Raw genomic sequence first — 26,906 nt, 5'->3', positions numbered from 1 at the left:
CTTTTTGGGATATTGCTACCCACTTCCACTCTCAAAAACTGCTCTCATCTCTGATTCCTCACTTTTTAGTTCAGTTTACTATCCTCCCCAATAAAAACATGAAGCGCAAAAACAAATACGGATAGACACTTTCTCATGCCCATCATTTGCAGGGTGACTGCTTGTTGCAATGGTTCCTCTGTGTTGCTGGTGGTTGGCACTCAGGGGATTTGCTGGCGCAGTTCCTGAGAGGGGAACAGGTCGCGGCGGCTGGATACTGCAGTTCTCCAGTGTCGCCGCCGAGCGGCGCTGGCGGCCGGAGCGGCAGTTCACCACTGCGACCGCGGGATGACGCTGCGGCGGGCGGTTTGTTCGGTTGCCAATGGCAGGTGGGTTTGTTTACTTCCGGGTCGATGCACCCGCCCCTTCCCGGAACCGGTGCTGGAGAGCGAGTCCAAATGGAGATGGCGGCGGATCCGGAGACGGAGGGAGAGGAGGTGCCGGGTGAGTGAGTGCTGGTCCCGGGGCCACACCTGCTGAATTGTCAGCAAATAAATGCAATGAAATGGTCTGAGCGAGGATATTAAACAGGTTGAAAAGCTCTGGTGAATGAACAGTGAATGTGTGTGTGGGGCAGGTTTGCTGGACCAGCTGGGATCTTCCCCTCTAATTTCGGGTGTTGATGCTGGTTAAGTGTAGGTGAGGGGAGGGAGAGTGGTGGCAGAGGGTGTGGCAGCTCAGGAGGGAGAAGGAGGTCACAAAGGGGAAAGGATTTTGGTGGAGTGCCCCACAGTGGGACCGCCAAAGGCGAAGAAGATTCATCGAATCGTAGAATAGTGCAGCACAGAAGGAGGCCATTCGGCCTATCGAGTCTGTGCCAGCTCTTTGGAAGAACAATCCAGTTTGGCCCGCTCCCTTGCCCTATCCCCCATAACCCTGCATTGTTTTTCTCCTTCAAGCGTTTTCCTAGGAACAGAGGAGGTTGAGGGGAGATTTGATTCAGGTGTACAAGCTTGTAAGGGGCCTGGATAGAGTGGACGGGGTCAGTGAATCGGGGGCATAGATTCAATGTGGTTAGTACAAGGATTAGAGGGGAGATGAGAATTTCGTTTTCACTGAGGGTGGTGGAGGTCTGGAACTCAGTGCCTGAAAAGTAGTAGAGGCAGAAACCCTCAGCTCATTTAAAAGGTGTCTGGCTATGCACATGAAGTCCCATAACCTCCAGGGATATGGACCAAGTGCTGGAAAATGGGATTAGGCTGGGTGGTTTGTTTCTCGGTAGGCACAGATGCGATGGGCAGAGTGGCCTGTTTTTGTGCTGTAAATTTTTTTGCATTTTCTAAATATTCTAAATATCTGAAGAGGAGGCATGTGAAGAGGGCGAGGGAGTGGCAGTACGTGAATTGGTCCTTAGGAGGGCCAGCAGGGACACGATGTCGAATGACCTTCTTTAGTGCTGTAACGATTCAATGATTTTTCCAATTCCCTTCTGAAGAATACAATTGAATCTGTATCCATCACCCTATCAGGCAGTACATCCCAAATCCTAACCACTTGCTGCATAATAAGATTTTCCCTCATGTTGCCTTTGGGGACATGACTCCCATTCATGGCACACACGCAGGTGTAAGTTTTGAGCTGTAGGAAAAACGGTCACCAAGAGGAAGATTTTCATTGTCCTTGGTGAAATTGTTCTTTGCACACTTCCCACAAATAAAGAATTCTTCCACTAATGAAGTCAAACTTGGGTGACATGGTGCTGCAACATGTCATGTATTTGTGAACAAACAAAGGAAGAGACTAACAATTTTTTTTATAAGTATGGTATTTTGTTACATTGAAATGTAGAATTCTAATTTTGTTTTGTTTATAGTCCAATGATTCATTGAAAGACATCAGATTGACCAATGTTATTTGAACTACTTATATGTAATCTCCTTCTGGTGCAAGTGCTTGCTATTAGATTAATACACACATATAGAGACAATTTATACCACATATGTAGCCTGAGCAGCAATGGATTATTTTTTCATTCAACTGTTTTGTCTTAGTATCAGCCTCTTTACAGGAGAGTTTCTTAATTGGATGCACTGTATCCTGTGCTGCTGGAGCTGTGTTCTTTCTCTGGTCCCTGCTACTGCTGCACTCCTCACCTGCTGCTTGTTTGTTGGGAATTTGATGGTATGTGCAAGTGGAAATAGTACAGGCCTGAAGTCAGGCGAAATTAGGTTTCGTAGTAAAGTCTAAGGGCTACAGATTTGAGCATATCTGGTCCGTGATTGGCCATCGATCAACAGATCTGGCTGGACTACAATAATATTGATCTCTTCTGCCAAAGCCACTTGTTACTTGTGGATCAGTGTGGAGAGCAAAGGTAACCTTTTTTCCAATACCAATTATCTCTAAATTTCTCTTCCCTGCTCCCTCCACTCTTGTCGCTAACATCAAGTGTAAGGAGTTCATGGATTTCTTTGTCACCCAGTAAGAGATGCGTTTAGCTGCCTCTGCTGCTGCCTCCCTGCCCCTTGCTCATCAATCCAAACTTTGCTCCAGCGTAACCTGCTTTCCCCATGCCTTCCCTGCTCGGAGTCATAGAATCTTACAGCGTAGAAGGAGGCTATTCGGCCCGTTGTGTCTATTTGAAAGAGCAGTCAAATTATTGCCACTCCCTGCTCTTTCCTCATAGCCCTGCAAAGTCTTCCTGCTTAAGTATATATCTAATTCCCTTTTGAATGTTACTATTGAATCCTTCTCCATCACCCTTTCAGGCAGTGCATTCCAGATTATAATTCACTGTGTAAAAAATTCATAATTTTGAACACCTCTATTATATTTACCCTGAACCTTTTCTCTTCTGGAACAATCTCGGTTTCTCTAGTCACTTCCAGACTTAACCATTCCAGTTCATTTCTAGCCGGACTCCCATCCTACACTTCCTTAATTTCATCCACAAAGATGCCCGCATCCTATCAAGTAGCTAGTCCTGCTCAGCCATCAACCATATCCTCACTGACCTGCATTGACTACCGATCACCAATTAAAATCAGAAATTCTCATCTTTATGTTTGAATTCCTTGATGGCATCACCCCTTTCTAGCCTTAAAACCTGCTCTCTGAGCCCATCATCCTCTGACTCTGGTGTCATGTGCTACCTCCCCTTCCTTTCGCCCATCAGTTGTATCTTCAGTTGTCTAAGCCCCATTCTCCAAGTTTCTCTCCCTAAACCAGTTCCTTTTCCTCCTTTGAGACCCTTCTAAAAAATCTACCCTTTAACCAAGCTTTTGATCTTCTGTGCTCTTATCTCCTTTGGTTCAGCACCCTTTTGTTTGATTTTCCCAACATTAAAGATGCAAAGTTTAAATGCATCGTGTTTGTGTTAGTCTGTGGTTGGTTTCCTGTCCACAGCCGAAGGATTGAGGGAAGTGGGCGAGGGAGCAAGATATGTTTGTTGCAGCACTGGGATTGAAAGTACTGGTAAAGATAGATATTAAATAGTGCAGGACTGAGAGTCAAGGTACTTTCGTTGCTTCCTGTTGAAGTCTTCTCTCCCTGAATTCATTACTGTTTTTTCCCCCACCCCACTATTCTCCTTACCAGAACTGTTCAACCTCAGCCACAACTGATCCTCTTTTTTCCAAAATGTTTTGACTGTATTTGCATGAACCTCCAATGGAGTTCTGTGAGTGTTTTTTCAGAACCCGTGATTGAGTGGAAGTATTGGGTGATGGCAGCACACCTGCTTTATGAAATCTGTATCTTGGCTGATAGCTGGAAAGGCAGGGAATCCTGAGTTTCTTGTAATACTACCTTTTCTTGTACCAGACTGATATGCAAAATCCAATTCAAGCTTGACTTGGTTTGAGTTTCAGAGATGCTAACAGTTCCTAGTGAATACCAGTTTTTTAGTTTTGGAGAGGAAAGATATTGAACTGGTCATTAGTTAGTATGGGGGTAGGTAGACGGTGTGGGGATAGGTAATGTATTGGGTGTTGGAGTGGGTAAGGTATTGAAGGGGTCACTAGTTGATTGTGTGGGTAGGTAAGATAGAAAGGATCAATAATTGGTGTTGGTTAGTTAAAGTATTAAAGGGTACCTATAAAAAAAAAACTGCAAATGCTGGAAACCTTAATGTTTCAAGCACGCAAACTCAATTAGTCTCTGTTGAAAAGAGAGTTTTGGATGTAGATCCTTCATCAGATCTCATTGCCCAAAATATCTGTCTCTTTTTCTAGAGGTTGATGAACAAGCATACTGTGTATTTTCAACATCATTTGTTTTTATTGTTTACCTAAGGAGGCACGAATTGGTGCTATGGTAGTTAAAGTATTGATTTGGTCACTTGCTGATAGGATAAGCAAGGAAGGTATTGAAAGAAGGACTTTGAACAGGAGTCATCTTAGCCAGTTGCTGGGGACCAAAGATGACTTGCTTCCACTCTGGTTCAGTGAATTCTAACATGGCTAACGAGTCTGTTGTGTGAACTGCAGACTCTATCACATGTGAGGCAGGTAGTGTTTGAAGATTTAGATAGGTGAGTTGCTTGGGGGGCCTGTATGCTCCTTCCACAGCCTGGACTTGGCTTCCGTGTGCTCCTGTTGAAATCTCACGAGGTGCTTGGTACCTTCCCGAATGCGCCTTCTCCACTTTGAGCGGTCGAGGGTCAGGGACTCCCATGAGTTGATGGGCATGTTGGATTTCTTCAGGGGTGCCCTGCGAATGTCCATAAAGCGTTTCCTCTATCCTCCTGGGAGTCTTTTGACGCGGTGACGCTCAAAGTAGAGCAGTTGCTTCAGGAGGCTGGCGTCAGGCATGCGAGTGACATGGCCTGCCTAGTGAAGCTGGTTTTGGGTGACAGCAGCTCGATGCTGGGAATATTGGCTTGGGAGAGGATGCTGATATTAGACTGCCTATCCTGTCAATGGATGTGAAGGATTTTGCTGAGACAGCATTGCTGGTATTTCTTCAGTGCCTTGAGGTGCCTGCTGTAGATTGTCCAAGTCTCTGAAGCATATAGGAGTGTGGGGATCACAGCTGCCCGGTACTCTATGACTTTTGTCCCAGGTTTGAGGTCTTGGTCCTCGAATAGTTACTTCCTCAGTTGACCGAAGGCAGAGCTGGCACATTGAAGCCGGTGGTAGATTTCGTCATCTGTGTCTGCCTTCATTGAGAGGAGACACCCGAGATATGAAAAATGGTTCATGTTTTATAGGGTCTCGCCGTGGGTCCTAATCGACAGAGGATGATGAGGTGCTGCGGGAGTGGGTTGGAAGAGGACCTGAGTTTTCCAGGTGTTTAAAGTAAGGCCCATCCCCTCGTATGCTTCAGTGAATGAGTCTGTCTACAGCCCAAACACTCAAGTACCCACCCTGCTGAAAGCCAAGAGTGGAGGAGAGCTCATCAGGGACAGAGAGGCAGCCAGTGTTCACTGGAGGGAGCATTTTGAAGAACACCTCAGTTGAGACTGTCCTTGATCCAAGTGTCCTTGATTCATCCCTCAGTACACTACCTGGCTCAGCCTTGGCACTACCCCGACCCGGAATGGAGTTGGAAAATCCACCATAAATGCAAAATACTGCAGATGCTGGAAATCTGAAATATAAACAGAAATTTCTGGAAATACTCAGCAGTTCTGGCAGCATCGGTAGAGAGAGAAACAGAGTTAACATTTCAGGTCTGTGATGAAATCCTGAAACACTGATTCAATCCTAGTGTGATTGCATCACCTCATATCCCTTATCTGGGAAGAGGAGCACATGCCAGGGGATCTCAGGGGCACTGTAATTGTGACCATTTTCAAGAAAGGAGACAAATCCAATTGCGGTAATTACAGGGGAGTCTCCCTGCTGTTTGCCACAGGGAAGGTCATCGCAAGGATTCTCCTCAGCCACCTCCTTCCAGTGGCTGAAGAATTTCTCCCTGAGTTGCAATGTGGATTTCGCCCACTGAGAGGCCCTACAGATGTGATCTTCATTGTCTGGCAAATCCAAGAAAAATATAGGGAGCAGCATCAACTGCTGTACATGGCCTTTTTTGACTTCTCGAAAGCCTTTGACTCTGTCAATTGTTAGGATTTATGGAGAGTTCTCCTCAAGTTTGGCTGCCCAGAAATTTGTCACCATTTTTTGCCTACTACAAGTCATGCAAGCCGTAATCCTTACCAATGGGACCACCGTAGACTCTATCTCAGTGAAGACTGGCATCAAGCAAGGCTGTGTCATCGCACCAACCCTCTTCTCCATCTTTCTCGCTGCAAATTTGCACCTCACCTCCAACAAGCTCCCCATAGGAGTGGAGATAACCTACAGGAAGGACGTGAAATTATTCAACCTCCATTGCCTCCACTCCAGAACAAAAGTCACTCCAACTTCAGTCACGAAGCTTCAGTGCGCGGACAACGCTTATGTATGTGTTCACTCAAAGACTGAACTTCTTCACTGGAACAGGAGTAGGGAATGTATAGGTGTGAGAGTGGATAAGATGTTGAAGATAATGCTGCCAGTGTTATATTTCTTAAGTTTACTTCTGGTATCTGGGGCTTGTTTTCTGTCTCACTTACTTTGTTAATTCAATAATTTCTTTTGGTTAACTGTTTTTATTTCTGGAATCTCAACTTAATTTTCTAAGATCAGTTCTCATCTCTGCTGAGTAACAAATACTCAAACACCAAATTTACCATTAACGTAGAAACATAGAAAATAGGAGCAGGAGTAGGCCATTTGGCCCTTCGAGCCTGCTCCGCCATTCATTATGATCATGGCTGATCATCCAACTCAGTAGCCTGTTCCGACTTTCGTCCCATACCCCTTGATCCCTTTAGACCCAAGAGCGATATCTAACTCCTTTTGAAAACATTCAATGTTTTGGCCTCAACTGCTTTCTATGGTAGTGAATTCCACAGGCTCACCACTCTCTGGGTGAAGAAATTTCTCCTCATCTCAGTCCCGAAAGGTTTACCTCGTATCCTTAGACTATGACTCCTGCTTCTGGACTCCCCCACCATAGGGAACATCTTTCCTGCATCTACCCTGTCAAGTCCTGTTAGAATTTTATCGGTTTCTATGAGATCCCCCCTCACTCTTCTGAACTCCTGCGAATATAATCCTAACTGATTCAATCTCTCCTCATATGGCAGTCCCGCCATCCCAGGAATCAGTCTGGTAAACTTTCGCTGCACTCTCTCAAAAGCAAGAACATCCTTCCTCAGACAAGGAGACCAAAACTGCACACTATATTCCAGGTGTGGCGTCACCAAGGCCTTGTATAATTGCAGCAAGACATCCCTGCTCCTGGACTGGAATCCTCTCGCTATGAAGGCCAATATACCATTTGCCTTCTTTACCGCCTGTTGCAGCTGCATGCTTACCTTCAGCAACTGGTGTACGAGAATACCCAGGTCTCGCTGCATATTCCCCTCTCTCAGTTTATAGCCGTTCAGATAATCTGCCTTCCTGTTTTTGATACCAAAGTGGATAACCTCACATTTATCCACATTATACTGCATCTGCCATGCATTAGCCCACTCACTCAACTTGTCCAAATCACCCTGAAGCGCCTCTGCATCCTCCTCACAACTCACCCTCCCACCCAGTTTTGTGTCATCTGAAAATTTGGATATATTACATTTAGTTCCCTCATCTAAATCATTAATGTATATTGTGAATAGCGGTGGTCCTAGCACCGATCCCTGCGGTACCCCATTAGTCACTGCCTGCCATTCGGAAAAAGACCCATTTATCCCTATTCTTTGTTTCTTGTCCGCCAACCAATTTTCTATCCATCGCAATACATTACCCCCAATCCCATGCGCTTTAATTTTACCCGCTAATCTCTTATGTGGGACTTTGTCGAAAGCCTTCTGAAAGTCCAAATAAACCACATCCACTGGCTCCCCTTCATCAACTCTACTCGTTACATCCTGGAAGAATTGTAGTAGATTTGTCAAGCATGATTTCCCTTTCGTAAATCCATGCTGACTCTGTCCGATTCTACCACTGTTCTCCAAGTACTCTGCTATCAAATCTTTGATCGTGGACTCTAGAATTTTTCCCACTACCGACATCGGGCTGACTGGTCTATAATTCTCTGTTTTCTCTTTACCTCCCTTTTTAAATAGTGGGGTTACATTAGCTACCCTATAATCTGTGGGAACTGTTCCAGAGTCTATAGAATCTTGGAAGATGACCACCAATGCATCCACTATTTCTAGGGCCACTTCCTTAACTACTCTGGGATGCATACCAATTAGCATTTGTCTTCTGTGGGAACTTTTAAAGAAAAGTTTAAATAATATTGGGCTGTTTTGGAATTGATCTGCCTATGCTTTGTATATATTTCTCTGATTCTAGGTAAGGCTGTACAGTCAGGAATGGATAAATGTTGTTCTGGACAAAGGGGTACTCCTTGCTCCTCTTCAAATTGTGTTATGGGATCTTTCCCACCCACCTGAGAGGGCAGACCTGTCATCCAAAAGACAGCACCTCTTGCAGTGCAGCACCCCCTCTGTACTGCACTTGTGTCAGGCTGGATTACTTGCTCAAAATTGGAGTGGAACACACAACCATCTGGCTCAGGCAAGAGTGCTACTACTGAACTAAAACTGTCACCACCATGTATGATACCAAGTGTTCAGAGTCCAACACCAGCATTCTAATTCTCATTGATTTGCAGCTTGTTAAAAACCCTTTTCACAATTCATGAGAGTTCAACCACTGAGACAAGGCACATACCTAGAAAAAGAAATTACTAAACTATAACATGGCCTTATTCTGGTAAAAATAAATCAATCGACAGCAGAAGGAAAAAATCTCACTTTTAGGGACAGAATGGATGACTTAAGTATGTGCATCAAGAGCATGAGAAGCGTATTACAGGAAATCTTTACCAAAATAATATTTCACATTTTTTATTGTACAAGTCTGTTTTCAAAGTCAGTTTCAGTAATAGTTGTGTACCTTCATTTCCCTACATTCCTCAGCTATGAGTTTGGAGAATCGTTATGTTGCTAATTAATAAGCGATTTAGTTATTGGCTCATTTGTTAGTTGTACTACCTGATGTAGAAGGGAACCATACAGTTGTCATCTCCCACTGCTCACCCCCCCCCCCCCCCCCCAACTGTTAAAAAGAAAGACAGACTTGCATTTATATAGCCCCTTTCATGACCACCGGACGTGTCAAAGTGCTTTACAGCCAATGAAGTACTTTTTTTCGATGGAAAAGACATCTCGTTGGAAAGACAACACCTCCAACAGTGCAGCACTCCCTCAGTACTGCACTGGTGTCCCAGCCTTGATCTTTGTGCTCAAGTCCTGGAGTGGGACCTGAACCTGGAACATTGTGACTCTGAGGCGGGAGTGCTACCAACTAAGTCTCGGCAGGCACATTTGTTCCTGGCATGATATCTGTTTTTCTTATATTTGTTTTTCTTATATCTATCTGTAAAATGCATTGGGATATTTTATATGTTAAAAGTGCAAAAGAGATACAAATTGTTGGATCCAAATTTGAGTTGAATTAGCTGATCTCAGCCAGGATGGCAATAAGATTTCTAGAAATGGACTCAGTGACGTCCAGTTAGGAATGGGATAGGTCAGCTTGGGTTCATATTTCTGGTTGTTCTCCAGTGATTCTTCCTGGGAAGTGTGTTTCAGTGCACATCAGGTGAGGAGAGGGTCAGTCTAGGCTGCCCTGTCCTTTGTAATTGAACACTTGCTATTTAGGCTTAAACATGACTAATGGTTGATTAGGCAAGGTATCTTTGGGATCATATCCCGGCATAGGCTGTATAGTTAAATGTGACAGCACTTCAATTGGAGGCAATTCATGTTATCTTAGTTTTTCTTGCACTTGGTGCAAGGAATGACCTGTCTGGGAGAATATTATTTTCTACTAAATCTCGTAAATGCTCCAAGATAATGCATTGGATGAGCCAGATGGAATAACTTCTCCAAGATTAACTGGATAATGTGTTTCTCCCCAATTACAGAGTGCCTCCTCACTGCAAATGATTACATTGGCTACCACTTGAGACTTTACTGTTCCAATGTACTAACCTGCCCTCACTCCTATACATAGAATTCCTGATTCAAATGTGTATGTTCCTGTACCATGAAGTATATATAATATAATTGGACCATCAACTGCACCCCAAACAACAGCACATTACAGAAGTTTAATAAATGTGGCGTAAAATGTCTTCATTTATTTTCTGCCGTTTTGTTTGTACACGGTTTCCCAGTTTTATCTGTAGTCTCTTGATATCCAGGTCCAAGATGCACCCCTTTTATTGCCATCATGTTTGCAAACTAGTATTTGATGGTTCAGCAGATTTTGTTTGCCCTACAGTCTGTGTTCTCTCTGAATGAGGTTGACAAATTAATTTCTTATTTAAGATTTGCTCTATGGTGTTGGTGAGCTGGGGTGAGACTTCTCAAAGCTGTTAAAAAGACCCGTTGGAGCAGACTTTTATTGAGCAGCTGCAGCATAAACTAGATTTAATATTTTAAAAAATATTTTAGAGATACAGCACTGAAACAGGCCCTTCGGCCCACCGAGTCTGTGCCGACCATCAGCCACCCATTTATACTAATCCTAAATTGCTAAGGGAATTTGAGGAAGTTTGCAAGGTCAAACCAGGTCGTACCTAACTATACACAATGTAGATGTAGGAGAGACCCCACCTATAAAACAACACCCTTATAGGCTGAACCCTGATAAATTGGCTCAAGTCCGCAAAGAAATCCAATTTCTGCTGGCCAATGATTTAGTGAACCAGTCACAGCAGCTGGAGCTCACCCATTGTACTGTTCCCAAACCTGACAGATGAACCAGACATTTTATTGATTCTTTCTTTTGGGCCTCCTTATCTCGAGAGACAATGGATACGCGCCTGGAGGTGGTCAGTGGTTTGTGAAGCAGCGCCTGGAGTGGCTATAAAGGCCAATTCTGGAGTGACAGGCTCTTCCACAGGTGCTGCAGAGAAATTTGTTTGTTGGGGCTGTTGCACAGTTGGCTCTCCCCTTGCGCCTCTGTCTTTTTTCCTGCCAACTACTAAGTCTCTTCGACTCGCCACAATTTAGCCCTGTCTTTATGGCTGCCCGCCAGCTCTGGCGAATGCTGGCAACTGACTCCCACGACTTGTGATCAATGTCACACGATTTCATGTCGCGTTTGCAGACGTCTTTATAACGGAGACATGGACGGCCGGTGGGTCTGATACCAGTGGCGAGCTCGCTGTACAATGTGTCTTTGGGGATCCTGCCATCTTCCATGCGGCTCACAAGAGTGCCAAGCCTGCTATACTCTCAGCACTACATGAACTGCTATGCCTGTGCTGGGACGAGGGAGCAGTACCCCAGGACATGCGCGATGCCAACATCATCACCCTCTATAAAAACAAAGGTGACCGCGGTGACTGCAACAACTACCGTGGAATCTCCCTGCTCAGCATAGTGGGGAAAGTCTTTGCTCGAGTCGCTCTGAACAGGCTCCAGAAGCTGGCCGAGCGCGTCTACCCTGAGGCACAGTGTGGCTTTCGTGCAGAGAGATCGACTATTGACATGCTGTTCTCCCTTCGTCAGATACAGGAGAAATGCCGTGAACAACAGATGCCCCTCTACATTGCTTTCATTGATCTCACCAAAGCCTTTGACCTCGTCAGCAGACGTGGTCTCTTCAGACTACTAGAAAAGATCGGATGTCCACCAAAGCTACTAAGTATCATCACCTCATTCCATGACAATATGAAAGGCACAATTCAACATGGTGGCTCCTCATCAGAGCCCTTTCCTATCCTGAGTGGTGTGAAACAGGGCTGTGTTCTCGCACCCACACTTTTTGGGATTTTCTTCTCCCTGCTGCTTTCACATGCGTTCAAATCCTCTGAAGAAGGAATTTTCCTCCACACAAGATCAGGGGGCAGGTTGTTCAACCTTGCCCGTCTAAGAGTGAAGTCCAAAGTACGGAAAGTCCTCATCAGAGAACTCCTCTTTGCTGACGATGCTGCTTTAACATCTCACACTGAAGAATGCCTGCAGAGTCTCATCGACAGGTTTGCGTCTGCCTGCAATGAATTTGGCCTAACCATCAGCCTCAAGAAAACGAACATCATGGGGCAGGATGTCAGAAATGCTCCATCCATCAATATTGGCGACCACGCTCTGGAAGTGGTTCAAGAGTTCACCTACCTAGGCTCAACTATCACCAGTAACCTGTCTCTAGATGCAGAAATCAACAAGCGCATGGGTAAGGCTTCCACTGCTATGTCCAGACTGGCCAAGAGAGTGTGGGAAAATGGTGCACTGACACGGAACACAAAAGTCCGAGTGTATCAGGCCTGTGTCCTCAGTACCTTGCTCTACGGCAGCGAGGCCTGGACAACGTATGCCAGCCAAGAACGACGTCTCAATTCATTCCATCTTCGCTGCCTTCGGAGAATACTTGGCATCAGGTGGCAGGACTATATCTCCAACACAGAAGTCCTTGAAGCGGCCAACATCCCCAGCTTATACACACTACTGAGTCAGCGGCGCTTGAGATGGCTTGGTCATGTGAGCCGCATGGAAGATGGCAGGATCCCCAAAGACACATTGTACAGCGAGCTCGCCACTGGTATCAGACCCACCGGCCGTCCATGTCTCCGTTATAAAGACGTCTGCAAACGCGACATGAAATCGTGTGACATTGATCACAAGTCGTGGGAGTCAGTTGCCAGCATTCGCCAGAGCTGGCGGGCAGCCATAAAGACAGGGCTAAATTGTGGCGAGTCGAAGAGACTTAGTAGTTGGCAGGAAAAAAGACAGAGGCGCAAGGGGAGAGCCAACTGTGCAACAGCCCCAACAAACAAATTTCTCTGCAGCACCTGTGGAAGAGCCTGTCACTCCAGAATTGGCCTTTATAGCCACTCCAGGCGCTGCTTCACAAACCACTGACCACCTCCAGGCGCGTATCCATTGTCTCTCGAGATAAGGAGGCCCAAAAGAAAAAAAAAGAAAGAAAAGAACATTAATTCCATATTCCTACCACATCCCCACAATTCCCCTACCACCTACCTATACTAGGGGCAATTTATAATGGCCAATTTACCTATCAACCTGCAAGTCTTTGGCTGTGGAAGGAAACCGGAGCACCCGGCGAAAACCCACAGTTTTCAGTCACAGGGAGAACATGCACTGTGCTGCCCAAAATATTTAAAGTTTTAGGGAAAGGTGCCAAATGACATGCTGAAAATGTAATATTTATATTGTGATAATAGATTCAGCACAGGGTGCTCATTGTCCCAATCAAAATAATATGGACGTTAGTTGTTGTCTTGTTAGGCTTAAAGGGACATGGGATGACTGTGTATTCACTTCTTATTTTTAAATGCATTTTTGTCAAACTTTCAAGGACATTAATATTACGATATAATTGCTTTTAGCAATTGATCTCCATCATCCTTATTGGGTTTATTCCAGAGACTGCTTTGTTGATCTTATAGTTTGTTGGTTCTGGAAAGTGGGAACAAATGCGAAAAAAAATTATTATCTTCTAAGAGTGCTGTTTTTAAAATTAATATTTTTATAATTAATATTTTTGCTTTCTGTAAAACGCCAGCTTTCAAATTGTTCATTGCAGAAAGATCACCCCTGTCGCACCCACAAAAATCAAGTCATGCCTGGGAATTCCTGGTCCTTAAACTTTTGAAAGACGGTGTCAGTGATCCATAAGGTATACAGAAACAAGTGTTGCTTCATCTTTGATGGCATTGTTAGTGAGGATTGTGAATTAGATGATGCACTGTAACCAAAGGATACTGCTGATGTGAGTGAAGGTAAACCCATCCTAGAGGTAACATATTATGCTTTTTAGTGGCAACAACTCCACAACTGAAGACAAATGAATTTGCCCTTCTCTGCACTTCCCATTCTCACTGCATGGTTTAACTAACATCGTACGTTATCAAAACTCTGCTTGACCGAGCTGACAGTAAGTGAGAGTGAAGCACCATGCCATGATGCATTGTAACAGATCATCTGATGCCATCCAGTTGTTCTAAGTGATAAACAGACTGTCACGTTTACATGGTCCTGGTGTAGTTCCTCCGAGTTACCATCTACAATTAGGTGGGACATGCATAATGCCAATTGGCTGAAATTACTTGTACATTGACAGAAATCTAGATTCACGCCATGACTTCATGGTTGCTAGTTTGGAAATCTCTGCTTTAAAATCTTGAGTGCATTGAATTAGCAGAACTGTACGTTATCTGAATTGTTTTATTACCTGGAATTATAATGTATTTTGTTCTGGGAATCTGGAGCAGCCGCTTTCTTTTCTGGGGAGAGGGAAGTGCATAAAGCTTTAAGGATTACACAAATACTACAAATAAGTATTTTGAAATGAGCACCCATTCTGAATAAGCTGACTTTTTGATTTATGATGTTAGTGCCTTGTATTGCTATGATACTAGGTAATACTCCTATGTACATACACTGTGTTCTCAATGGCATCATGTTAATAGTCATACAATGTTCTAGCTATTTAATGGCTATTAAATTTGAGTCATTAGAGACTGTCATGTGATATTGCATGCTAATCCATTGGTTGATGGTTATTTTAGCTTGATGCTGGAAGAGAAAGGAAAACAATGACCACAGAATGATTACTTCTGCAGTATTTTGATGTATCCATTGATATAATCAAATGAATGTTAATTTATGTTTGTGGGCTGGAGGTAACATGAGCTCTTCAGTGTGCCAGGAATATTTCTACAGCATATTATCTTGTATGCATTTTTCAAAAAATTCAGGTTAACTTGTTATTCATCTGCTTTGCTGTTTGTAAAATCTAGCTGTGTGCAAAATGGTTGCTGTGTTTGCCTAACAGTGACTGAACTTCAAAGCAATTAACAATAGGTAAACCATATTAGGACATTTGAGATGTGATGAGCCTGTATGTAGATGCAACAGAATTTTACTTTATTAGCATGTTAGCATTATGCACAAGAGAAACAAAAACCCTGTGTATGAATTTTCTCCTAGTTCTTGGCCATTGTGCACAGATGAGCAGCTGAAAAAATCTTTCTGTTGCCGATGGCAAATTTGCAGTCTAGGCTGTTCTATTGGAGCTTTTAACTGACCAGGTGGAAGGAATGCTACTATTCAGATGACTTTTTTTATAAAACCCATGAGGTGTCAAGTCTGCTGCATCTGTTATGGATAGAGGGGAGTTCTAATATAGGGAGAGAAAATCAGAAGGCAGGACACATGATAGATCAGAAGTCAGTCAGGAGCTGCAGTTTGAAAATTACAGAAGAATTTAACATGCATTTTTCATGACCTGATCCTGGAACAATTTGCATCAGAAAGCACAGCGTTAGTTTTCGTATTTACACTGACGACACCCACCTCTACTTCGCCACCATCCGTCCCGACTCCTCCACTGTTGCTAAATAATCAGATTGTTTATCTGACATCCAGTATTGGATAAGCAGAAATTTCCCCCACTTAGGTATTCGGAAGATTGAAGCCATTGTCTTCAGTCCCCGCTCCAAACTTGCTCCCGGCTCCATCACTCTGCCCAGCAACTCTCTGAGACTAAACCAGACTGTTCATAAGCTTGGTGTCATACAATCCCGAAATGAGCTTCTGATCAGATATCTGCATCATCACCAAGACTGCCTATTTCCAGGTCTCTGTAACTTTGCCCTGCCACAGCTCATTTGCTGCTGAAACCTGCATTCATACTTTTACTACCTCTGTACTTGATTATTCCAATGCACTGCTGGCTAACTTCCCACATTCTATCCTCTGTAACCTTGAGGTCAGCCAAACCCCGGCTGCCCATGTCCTTGCTTGCACCGAGTCCTGTGCTCGCTGACCTACATTGGCTTCTGGTCAAGCAGTGCCATGATTTTAAAATTCTCATCCTTATTTTCAAATCCTTCCATGGCCTTACCACCTCCCCATCTGTGTAATCTCCAGTCCCACAACCCTCTGAGGTATCCGTGTTCATCTAATTCTGGTCTCTGGAGCACCCCTGATTTTAATTGCTCCACTGTTGGCTGTGCCTTCAGTTGCCTAGGCCCTAATCTCTTCCATTAAGATGCTCCTTAAAACCTACCTCTTTGACCAAGCTTTTGGTCATCTGCCCTAATATTGTCTTATGTGGCACAGTGTCTAATTTTGCTTCGTAACACTCCTGTGAAGTGCCATGGACTGTTTTTTTTACGTTAAAGGCTCTGTATAAATGTAGGTTGTTGATCTCTGCTGATACTAATGCTTCCCCAATTATCAAGTGCCTATCTCAGCTGAGCTGCCAGGGGGTAGAGATGATCTTTTACCCCACAGTGAGAGTTGAAGGCACTGCAAATAGGATGACGTGACTCATGTACTTTCTATTAGCTATTACAAAATGGCATTGGCAAAGCCCTGCGAACCCAAAGCCTTCTGTGTCTTGACGTTTTAATTGCTTTTTCCATTTACTTAACGATCAGATGATATCTTTTGATCAAAGATGAAATAGGTTTGTTTCCTTGATTTAATTGACAGCTGCATATTTTTGATATGACAAATGTTGACAGTCTTATTATGCTGATTTTGTATTGGCTCCATCATATGCAACGTTCATATCATCCAGGATTATTTAACATTATATTTGGGAGTGTTATTTTCCATTGCAAACTGTGCATTCATTAAGTTCATTTGGAATTCTCTAAATCTAAGAAACCAATAGATGTGTCAGATTTAAACCCTCCGAGTATACAAAGGGGTTGGCTTTCTTCTGAATTCTAGTACTTGATGAGACAAAACATTTTGCTTCCATCTTGAAGAAAGCAATGTCATTTAGTTTTGAATATCTAATTCAGCCTTGCCAGAAACTAAAGCTTTATTTATTGTAGCAACTGAGGCGTTTATATTTCTTTTGCAGACATTCTCACAAAGGGTGACTGACCGATTAGACTTTCCACATTGTATCTATGCTTGCAGATTTGTGTCTAATATATAAAGTCTATCTCTCGCTGCCTGTCCACAAATCTTATTTCCTGTGTCATGATTTTGAGTAACACTTTTATGTCCGTATTTAACATAGAAATTGCCTGTATAAATATTTCTATTAGAATTCCATATGTAAACAGTTTTTGTTACAGTTTCGCAGGCACAAGCTGCCAGATGGAGCTGTGGCCAATCACCCAGTTGTGCCTTCTAACTGTATCCTGAGCTTGGTCTATTTTTTCACTCTCAGTTAGGTTTTTCATTTTGAATTTTTACATTTAAATAGCCTATTACCTACCCCACTCACCACTTGCTTCCTCCCCCCAACAGTGCTGTACTGTTATGCTGGCCTCAGGCTTCCCTCTCTTCACTCCTTGCTCCTACTTGACTCCCTGTTCCTTCACCCAATTCTTGGATTGCCTATTGACTTTCAAATGCACCTCAGGACTCTTCTTTTACCTTTGTCAATTAAACATGACTTGTGCTTTTGGCATTGGCCCAAGTGTGAAGGTAAAAGAGGATGCCTGGAGGAGGAAGAACGAGAAGGCAAATAGGAAAACTGACAATCGGGACAGGGGGAGCACCAAAGAATTGGCCCAAGGGCAGGCTATAGCTGGGAGCCAAATGGGAGGCTGGGGCTGGTGAATGCCCCTGCACCATGGGGTGAGGAACAGGTCACATTTGTTATTGTTTGAGAGAGAGGGGAAAGGGTAATGGGAGAGTGGGAAAGGAGTTGGTGGAGAGGTTAGAGGCCTGTTACCCGATCTGAACTTGACGGGACCCGACGACTTGTCGGGTTCAGGTCGAGTCGCACTTCCGGGTCTGGCATTCGCGCTCTGTCACTACCTCAGGTAAGTGACTCTAATGTTAATTTACTTTTTGGACTTTAAAGGTGGTTTTGCTACAGTTATTTTAAGCTTGTGCAGGTAAGAAACAAAGTTAAAAACGGAAGGTAAGTTAACTGATGGTCTGGTCGGGTTGAGCACAGGAAAACAAGGAACGGCTCGGGCTCGGATGGGGTTCTGTCAGGCTCGGGTCGGGTCTCATTTGCAGACTTGAGCAGGCCTTTAGGAGAGGTTAGGGAGGCGACTGCATGGAGTTCCAGTTTCCCAGTACCAATGAAGATAAAAAAAATCTGCATAGGCCTCTATAATCTGACCTCAAGTTGCTTGTTTTCCCCCTTCTCCCTGGGTCTGGCTCATAAAGACAGAGAGAAAAAAGAGAAGGCTGGAGCACAACATCAGAGACAAAAACAATGCAGCAGGTAGAGGGTGAAGGATGCAGAGTAAAACGGCCAGAGTGTTATGGGAACAGTGGTCGACACATGCTGATGACCCAAAGATAGGTAGGAAAGTAAGTTGTGAAGAGGACATAAGGAGGCTACAAAGGGATATAGACAGGTTAAGTGAGAGCGCAAAGATCTGACAAATGGAGTATAATGTGGGAAAATGTGAAATTGTCCATTTTGGCAGGAAGAATGAAAAAGAAGCATATTATCTAAAAGGTGAGAGACTGCAGAGCTCTGAGGTGCAGAGGGATCTGGGTGTCCTAGTACATGACTCGCAAAAGGTTAGTATGCAAGTACAGCACGTAATTAGGAAAGCTAATAGAATGTTATCATTTATAGCGAGGGGAATGAATACAAAAGTAGGAAGGTTATGCTTTGGTTATACAGGGCATTAGTGAGACCATATCTAGAGTACTGTGTACAGTATTGGTCTCCTTATTTAAGGAAGGATGTAACTGCGTTGGAAGCAGCTCAGAGAAGGTTTAGTAGACTAATACCTGGAATGTGCTGATTGTCTTATGAGGAAAAGTTGGACAGGTTGGGCTTGTATCCGCTGGAGTTTACCAGAATAAGAGGCGACTCGATTGAAACATATAAGATCCTGAGGGGTCTTCACAGGGTGAATGTGGAAAGGATGTTTCCCCTTGCGGGAGAATCTAGAACTAGGGGTCACTGTTTAAAAATAAGGCCTTGCCCATTTAAGACAAAGATGAGGAGACATTTTTTCCCTTGTAGAGTAGAGTTGTGAGTCTTCGGAACTCTCTTCCTCAAAAGGCAGTGGAAGCAGAGTCTTTAAATATTTTTATGGCTGAGGTCGATAGATTCTTGATAAGCAAGGGGGTGAAAGGTTATAGGGGGTAAGTGGAAATGTGGAGTCGAGGTTACAATCAGATCAGCCATGATCTTATTGAATGGTGGAGCAAGCTCGAGGGGCCAAGTGGCCGACTCTTGCTCCTAGTTCATATGTTTGTATGTACGTATGTTTGCATAGAGTTTAGAAGAAAGAGAAGAGCCTGAAGTGGCAATGCTCCTTCATACACTGTTCCCAAGGAACCTGGAACAGGTTATTTGACATTTTTCTGAAATATTTTGTTTGGCCCTCAACTTGCTTTGGCTCCATGATCTCCACATTTACAGACTGCTTGTCCAACATCCAGTACTGGATGAGCAGAAATTTCCTCCAACTAAATATTGGGAACACCAAATCATTGTCTTCTGTTCCTGTCTAAATCTCTGTTCCCTAGCCACAGACTCTGCCCCTCTCTCTGGCAATTTAATCTAGTCTGTTCACAACCTAGGTGTTGTATTGGACCCTGAGATGAACTTCCAAGCACATATCTGCACCATCACTAAGACCGCCTATTTCCTTCTCCACAGCATTGCTGGGTTCTGCATACTGCCTCAGCTTGTCTACCACTGAAGCCCTCATCTGTGCCTTTGTTGCTTCTGGACTTAACTCTTACAATGCAGTCCTGGCTGGCCTCCCATCTCCTACCCTCCATAAACCTGAGTTCATCTAAAATTCTGCTATCCATGTCCCATTTATACTCCTGTGGTCATTCAACTACATTGGCTCCCAATTAAGCAATGCCTTGATTTTAAAATTCTCATCCTTGTTTACAAGTTCCTCTGTAACCTCACCCTCCCTATCTATGCTAACTCCTCCAGCCCTACAACCCTCCGAGTCATCTGCGCTACCACAGCTCTGGCCTCTTGCGATTTTAATTGCTCCACCATTAGCTGGTGTGTCTTCAGCTGCCAAAGTCCTACGTCTGGAACTCCCTCCCTAAACTATCCACCTCTCTCCTTTTTTTCTCCTTTAAGACACTCCTTAAAACCTAGCTCTTTGACCAAGCTTTTCGTCATCTGCTGTAATATCATCTTGTGTGGCTCAATGTCAAATTTTGTTTGATAACGCTCCTGTGAAACACCTTGGCGTGGTGTCTTATGTTAGTGCAATATAAGTGTTGTTTTAGTCCCATACCCGGTATCTGTAATCTTTAGTCCAAGTACTCCTGGTGGTTAAAATAAAAGCAAAATATTGCAGATGCTGGAAATCTGAAGTGAAAACATCAAGTGCTGGACCTGATCTGCTGAGTAATTCCAGCACTTTCTCTTTTTGCTCCTGGTGGTGGTTCTTTTTCAGTCCTACCAACTTGTTTTTTATTTTTTCACTCCAGCTCTCTAGTATTTTTTAAAAGTACCGATCTGGTTTTTTTTTAGTCTGTTTCCTCTGTGTGTTTTTTAAGACCGAGACCTCCCAAGCTCCAAAATATCCCTCCCCAATGCTCTTAAATATATTGGTGAATTTCCATGTGGTGCTTGTTGTGATGTGTTTACACCAAAGAAAAAGGCTCGACTGGAGAGACACTCACACGAAAATGTCCCGGTTTTGCTCAATTACCTATCCATTGATATAGTTGTTGATGTAAATCTGGTGTAATCTGCTGGATTGTAGCTTTTAAAAAGACAGTTCTAACTGAACACTGTAGCAGCAGAATAGAGGCCATGCTGGCAAGGGAGGGGCAACCAACCTCTCCACAGATCCATTGTTTTCTCCTGTAATATTTGTCAAACTCCTCAATGTACCTCTCCCTAACCAGCATATACCCAACTTTACATTCCAGCCAGCAAAGAAACAGTCATAAATATATTTAAATCTGAAAATATTTCATGCAGGATCTCACAGCATTCCAGTAATCTGTGCTCCAGTGGATTGCTGAGACATCACGCCAGGATCGTGGCAATGGCTCCATGTCACACAAACATGCTGTCTTCTCTCAGGATGGCAGCATTTGTCCTGCCACCATTGCCACTTTATACACACATTTTTTATCTAGGTTAAAGATCTTGCATATAGTGTGCAATTTTGTACCACCTCCATCACATTTTTGTTGATAACATCCCTATTGTTATGATGCAGTGGAACGTTGACTCACCTTAGACAACACAGAGATCAGTTAATATGTACTTTTATTATGCCCTGAATGATGATGGCTTGTATTGCTATTCAATTGCTACTAAATTTATTAGTTTCTTTAGTCTGTAAACTTTGATTTACATGATAATAGCTATCATTGAAACATAGAAAACATAGAAAATGGGAGCAGGAGTAGGCCATTCAGCCCTTTGGGCCTGCTCCGCCATTCAAAAAAGATCATAGCTGATCGTCTAATTCAGTACCCTGTTCCCTCTTTCTCCCCATATCCCTTGATCCCTTTGGCATTAAGAAATATATCTGTCTCCTTCTTGAATATATTTAATGACTTGGCCTCCGCTGCCTTCTGCAGTAGAGAATTCCACAGGTTCATCACCCTCTGAGTGAAGAAATTTCTCCTCATCTTGGTTCTAAATGGTTCCCCATATCCTGAGACTGTGACCCCTGGTTCTGGACTCCCCAGCCATCAGGAACATCTGCTCTGCACCTTGCCGATCTAGTCCTGTTAGAATTTTATAGGTTTCTATGAGATCCCCTCTCATTCTTCTAAACTGTAGTGAATATAGGCCTAGTCGACCCAATCTCTCCTCATAAGTCAATCCTGCCATCCCAGGAATCAGCCTAGTAAATCATCTTTGCATTCCCTCCATGACAAGAACATCCTTCCTCAGATAAGGAGACCAAAACTGCACACACTTTTCCAGATGTGGTCTCAGCAAGGCCCTGTATAACTGCAGTAAGACAGCCTTGCTCCGGTACTCAAATCCTCTTGCAATGAAGGCCAACATACCATTCGCCTTCCTAACTGCTTGCTGCACCTGAATGCTTGCTTTCAGCGACTGGTGTACAAGGACACCCAGGTCTCGTTGCACCTCCCCCTTTCCCAATCTATCACCCTTCTTCTTAGGCCTCCTTGTCTCGAGAGACAATGGGTAAGTGCCTAGAGATGATCAGTGGTTTGTGAAGCAGCGCCTGGAGTGGCTAAAAAGGCCATTTCTAGAGTGACAGACTCTTCCACAGGCGCTGCAGATAAAATTGGTTGTCGGGGCTGTTACACAGTTGGCTCTCTCCTTGCGCTTCTGTCTTTTTTCCTGCCAACTGCTGTCTCTTAGACTCGCCGCTCTTTAGCCCCGCCTTTATGGCTGTCCGCCAGCTCTGGCGACCACTGGCAACTGACTCCCACGACTTGTGGTCAGTGTCACAGGACTTCATGATGCGTTTGCATATGTCTTTAAAGCAGAGACATGGACGGCTGGTGGGTCTGATACCAGTGACGAGCTCGCTGTACAATGCGTCCTTGGGGATCCTGCCATCTTCCATGCGGCTCACATGGCCAAGCCATCTCAAGTGCCGCTGGCTCAGTAGGGTGTATATGCTGGGGGTAATAGATGCCTCGAGGACTTCTGTGTTGGAGATACGGTCCTGCCACCTGATGCCAAGGATTCTCCGGAGGCAGCGAAGATGGAATGAGTTGAGACGTTGCTCTTGGCTGACATACGTTGTCCAGGCCTCGCTGCCGTAGAGCAAGGTACAGAGGACACAGGCTTGATACACTCGGACTTTTGTGTTTCGTGTCAGTGCGCCATTTTCCCACACTCTCTTGGCCAGTCTGGACATAGCAGCGGACGCCTTTCCCATGCGCTTGTTGACTTTTGCATCGAGAGACAGCTTACTGGTGATAGTTGAGCCTAGGTAGGTGAACTCTTGAACCATGTCCGGAGCGTGGTCGCCGATATTGATGGATGGAGCATTTCTGACATCCTGTCCCATGATGATCATTTTCTTGAGGCTGATGGTTAGGCCAAATTCGTTGCAGGCAGCCGCAATCCTGTCGATGAGTCTCTGCAGACACTCTTCTGTGTGGGATGTTAATGCAGCATCTTCAGCAAAGAGGAGTTCCCTGATGAGGACCTTCCGTACTTTGGTCTTCGCTCTAAGATGGGCAAAGTTGAACAACCTGCCACCTGATCTTGTGTGGAGGAAAATTCCTTCTGAAGACTTGAACACATGTGAGAGCAGCTGTGAGAAGAAGATCCCAAACAGTGTAGGTGCGAGAACACAGCCCTGTTTCACGCCACTCAGGATAGGAAAGGACTGAATTGTGCTTTTCATATTGTCATGGAATGAGGTGATGATACTTAGTAGCTTTGGTGGACATCCGATCTTTGCTAGTATTCTGAAGAGACCACGTCTGCTGACGAGGTCAAAAGCTTTGGTGAGATCTATGAAATCAACCTAGAGGGGCATCTGTTGTTCGCGGCATTTCTCCTGTAGCTGGCGAAAGGAGAACAGCATGTCAATGGTGGATCTCTCTGCTCGAAACCATTCAGGTAATCTGCCTTTCTGTTTTTACAACCAAAGTGGATAACCTCACATTTATCCACATTATACTGCATCAGCCATGCATTTGCCCACTCACCCAATTTGTTCAAATCACATTGGAGCCTCTTTGCATCCTCCTCACAGCTCACTTTCCACCCCCCCCAAATTTGCCGTCTGCAAATTTACAAATATTACATTTAGTTCCCTCACCCTCATTAATATATATTGGGAATAGCTGGGGCCTGAGCACTAATCCCTGCAGTACCCTACTAGACACTGCCTGCCACCTGGGAAAAGACCCGTTTATTCCTACTCTGTCTGTCAACCAATTCTCAATCCATGCCAGTATATTACCCCCAATCCCATGTGCTTTAATTGTGCACACTAACCTCTTATGTGGGATGTTATCAAAAGCCTTCTGAAAATCCAAATACACCACATCAACTGGTTCTCCCTTATCTATTCTACTAGTTACATCCTCAAAAAAACTCCAGTAGATTTGTTAAGCATGATTTCCATTTCGTAAACCCATGCTGACTTTGCCCAATCCCATTTATGCTTTCTAGGTGTTTTGCTATCACATCCTTTATAATAGACTCTAGCATTTTCCCCACTACTGATGTATGGCTAACTGGTCTGTAGTTCCCTGTTCTTTCTCTCCCTCCTTTTTTAAATAGTGGGGTTACATTTGCCACCCTCCAATCTGTAGGAACTGCTCATGTTAATGAGTCTGATAGATTAGCAAACTATGTTAAATCCAGTATGCAGATTACAAAATCGACAGGCCGGAAAAGACCAGTTGGTCCATCAAGCTTGCCCAAAAGAATCCTGGCATTAGGAACATTGTAATTAGTCGCCCTTTCCCACCATCACGTGTACCCCTGTGCCTACCATCAGTCCTGTAATCTTCTGGGAGAGGCAAAAACAGACAGAATGTAAAATCTAAGGCCCTGCTCTCAGGCAATCGAAACCAGGGCACCACATAGACCATGTACGTACTACCTGATATTTTACCTACCTTTCTAATATGTGATCATCTTCCCAAAAGGGAACTGGTCCAGTGCTTCATGTGGAATAATTAATTCCTTGGATTTGTCTCCCTGCAAGGACATAAAAGATGCAAATTCCAGGTTATAGGAAGTAAAACACCAATCCAGATTGCAAGCTCTCTTTATAAATCTATTTTCTCCCTCCAAACTTCCATGTTGCAACAAAAAAGACTTAGTATATGGTTCAGTCATCCTGTCCACTCATGACCCACCCCATTATATAACACTAAGGATAATTCTCAGATGACAAACTCCTTTTTAAAAAAAAAATGCAGGACAAAATTACAAATTTACCTGGAAACATCTATTTTGTTTTCTGACTACTTTAATGTGTTCTGTTATCTCCCAATACAAAATCAGGAGCCTTGACCCTGTTCTACCTTCACTTCCAGCAGACAGCACCACACCTATTCATTCCCCTGTGTTTCATGGCCCGGCCCAGCCCAACTCAGAATAGACATTGTGAGATTTGACATGAAGCAGACACACAATGTTCATGCGTCCTGCCAAGTCTGTTTGTCTTGGCTCTCTGGAGGCTTTGAGTAATCCACCTGCTCCTATGGCTTTCTCCTCATCCCTAGCTTTGTCTGGTCTCCTCATTTTTTTCTGTTGTTTTGGACCTGGTTCCTTCATTGTGAAAGGTTGCTGGAAGAAAAGGCAACAGACGCAATGGAAAAACTCCTGTAGTATGAGATGGCAATAAACACTGTGGAAGGGTGACAGTAACAGAGCATAACAACAAAGGGAGAAATAAAAGAGTAACTTAACAAAGAAATGAACAGAAACAGGGACTTATTAACGCAAAGAAGATCAAAGAAAGAGAAATAATATGAGAACGAAACACAGAGAAAAGGAGACAGTAACACAGATGCATTTGTGGCACTCAACAAAGTAGCCTTTCCAGAAAGTACTCAAACCTCTTGACTTGACTGTGTGGCTGTCCTTCCAAGGTGACCATATGAATTGCAGTGGCATTAAAATTTTCCTTATCTTTTAAATGTTCACCATCTTAAAAGAAAGCACAATGGACTCCACAAACTACATCATTGCAGCCTTTCTGACCTCAACCTCATCGGCCAAAGCCTGGCTCAAGCAGACCTGATCGCTCCACCCACTCTGTAAAATAAAGTCCTCAAGAAACAACTTCAAGACCTTGTTAAGAAGTAACATCTGCTCAACATGCGTTAACATGCGAAAGACCTCATTTTAGGTCCAAATCTATACCTGAAGAATGCCAGATGAAGTTTACTAGAATTTATTGAGTTTGGATCCAAGTTTCTGTAAAGACGAATTATCACTAAACAAGGTTCAGCGCAGTTCAACAAATGCTATTGGCTTCGTCTTGTAATATAGTTGTACGGCAACCAAAGTTTGCAGTTGTTTTTAATTTTAAGGTTTGAAACACCACAGATTGAATGGTGATTCAGAGCCTTATTACATCCATACTTGCAACAGTGATGAGAGTACTAATGTAGAGGTATATCTTAAATATGAATATTTACAAAATATATTGCAAAATTTACTACGAATATTTGCAAATTATTTCTTTGAATTACATATTATTTAGTATATTTTAACTGAAATTATCTGTAAAAATGCTTTGTATAATCCTGTAACATATTCAAAAAAAGGCAAAAGGAAATCTTTTCTGGTGGTGTACCAGAAGCCGCATGTTCCATATATGAAAGCATGTCTTGTCTGAGCTGATGATGGAGTAGCATGGACGGAAGCTGTGGAATTAGTGGTAATAAATATGTGTGTAAATAGATCTGTTTGATTATGTATTTGTGGCTATCTTTGGGGAGCCCTCAAACTGCATTGCTAATAAGTTATAAAAGTGCATGTGCATCTCTGCTGTATGTACATCTCAGTGAACTAAGCTACTACACCCCTAAATTTCAAAATGAGCTCTGTATATGTGAAAATGTGTTCAACACTTGACACAAAGCAACTTTCGTGCTGCTAATTGAGATGAGTGAGATGAATTAAAGACATCTGGCAGTGACATACAGGACTGAGCTGTCTTTGTTCGGTTGAGTTTGTGTAATTCCTCACATACCCAATTAGCTCAAAATTCAGCCAAAATAAACTTGACTGTTAACTATTTGAGAACTGACATAGAATTTCTCCACTAAAAGCAAAAGTTCTGTTTTAAAAGAACAACCACATCTGATTTCTCCAGCACAATATCATGGTGGCATCCACTTTATTTTTCAGTCCCTTTGTGATTTATTTTCAACTTTAATTTCTTGTCACCCATTCTATTGTTTCTTCATTAGAATAATGAACTTGCTTTAAGCCATTAGTGATTGTAAGGAGTAAACTCCAACAGATGATTGAGCAGTATTGCAGGATCAT

The 26,906-nt window shown here is 43.5% G+C and overlaps 1 protein-coding gene across 5 annotated transcripts in view; it reads left to right on the top strand.

Annotated features, from left to right (window-relative positions):
* Window positions 1-26,906, top strand: part of LOC137374473 (X-linked retinitis pigmentosa GTPase regulator-like) — a 155,257-nt gene that overhangs the window by 13,318 nt on the left and 115,033 nt on the right. For 4 of the 5 annotated variants that reach the window (XM_068040636.1, XM_068040635.1, XM_068040637.1 and 1 more), the window contains exon 1: window positions 406-483. The exons of the other annotated variant lie outside the window; for it this stretch is intronic. In XM_068040636.1, coding sequence (XP_067896737.1) covers window positions 438-483 — 46 coding nt within the window. In that variant the 5' untranslated portion in view covers window positions 406-437. Of the gene's footprint in view, window positions 1-405; window positions 484-26,906 lie in introns of those variants that run through there. 5 annotated transcript variants of the gene reach the window in all.

Source organism: Heterodontus francisci, chromosome 10 (genome assembly GCF_036365525.1).
Source record: "Heterodontus francisci isolate sHetFra1 chromosome 10, sHetFra1.hap1, whole genome shotgun sequence".
In the NCBI taxonomy this organism is placed as follows: Eukaryota; Metazoa; Chordata; class Chondrichthyes; order Heterodontiformes; family Heterodontidae; genus Heterodontus; species Heterodontus francisci.
This window is presented reverse-complemented; position numbering and strand designations above follow the sequence as displayed.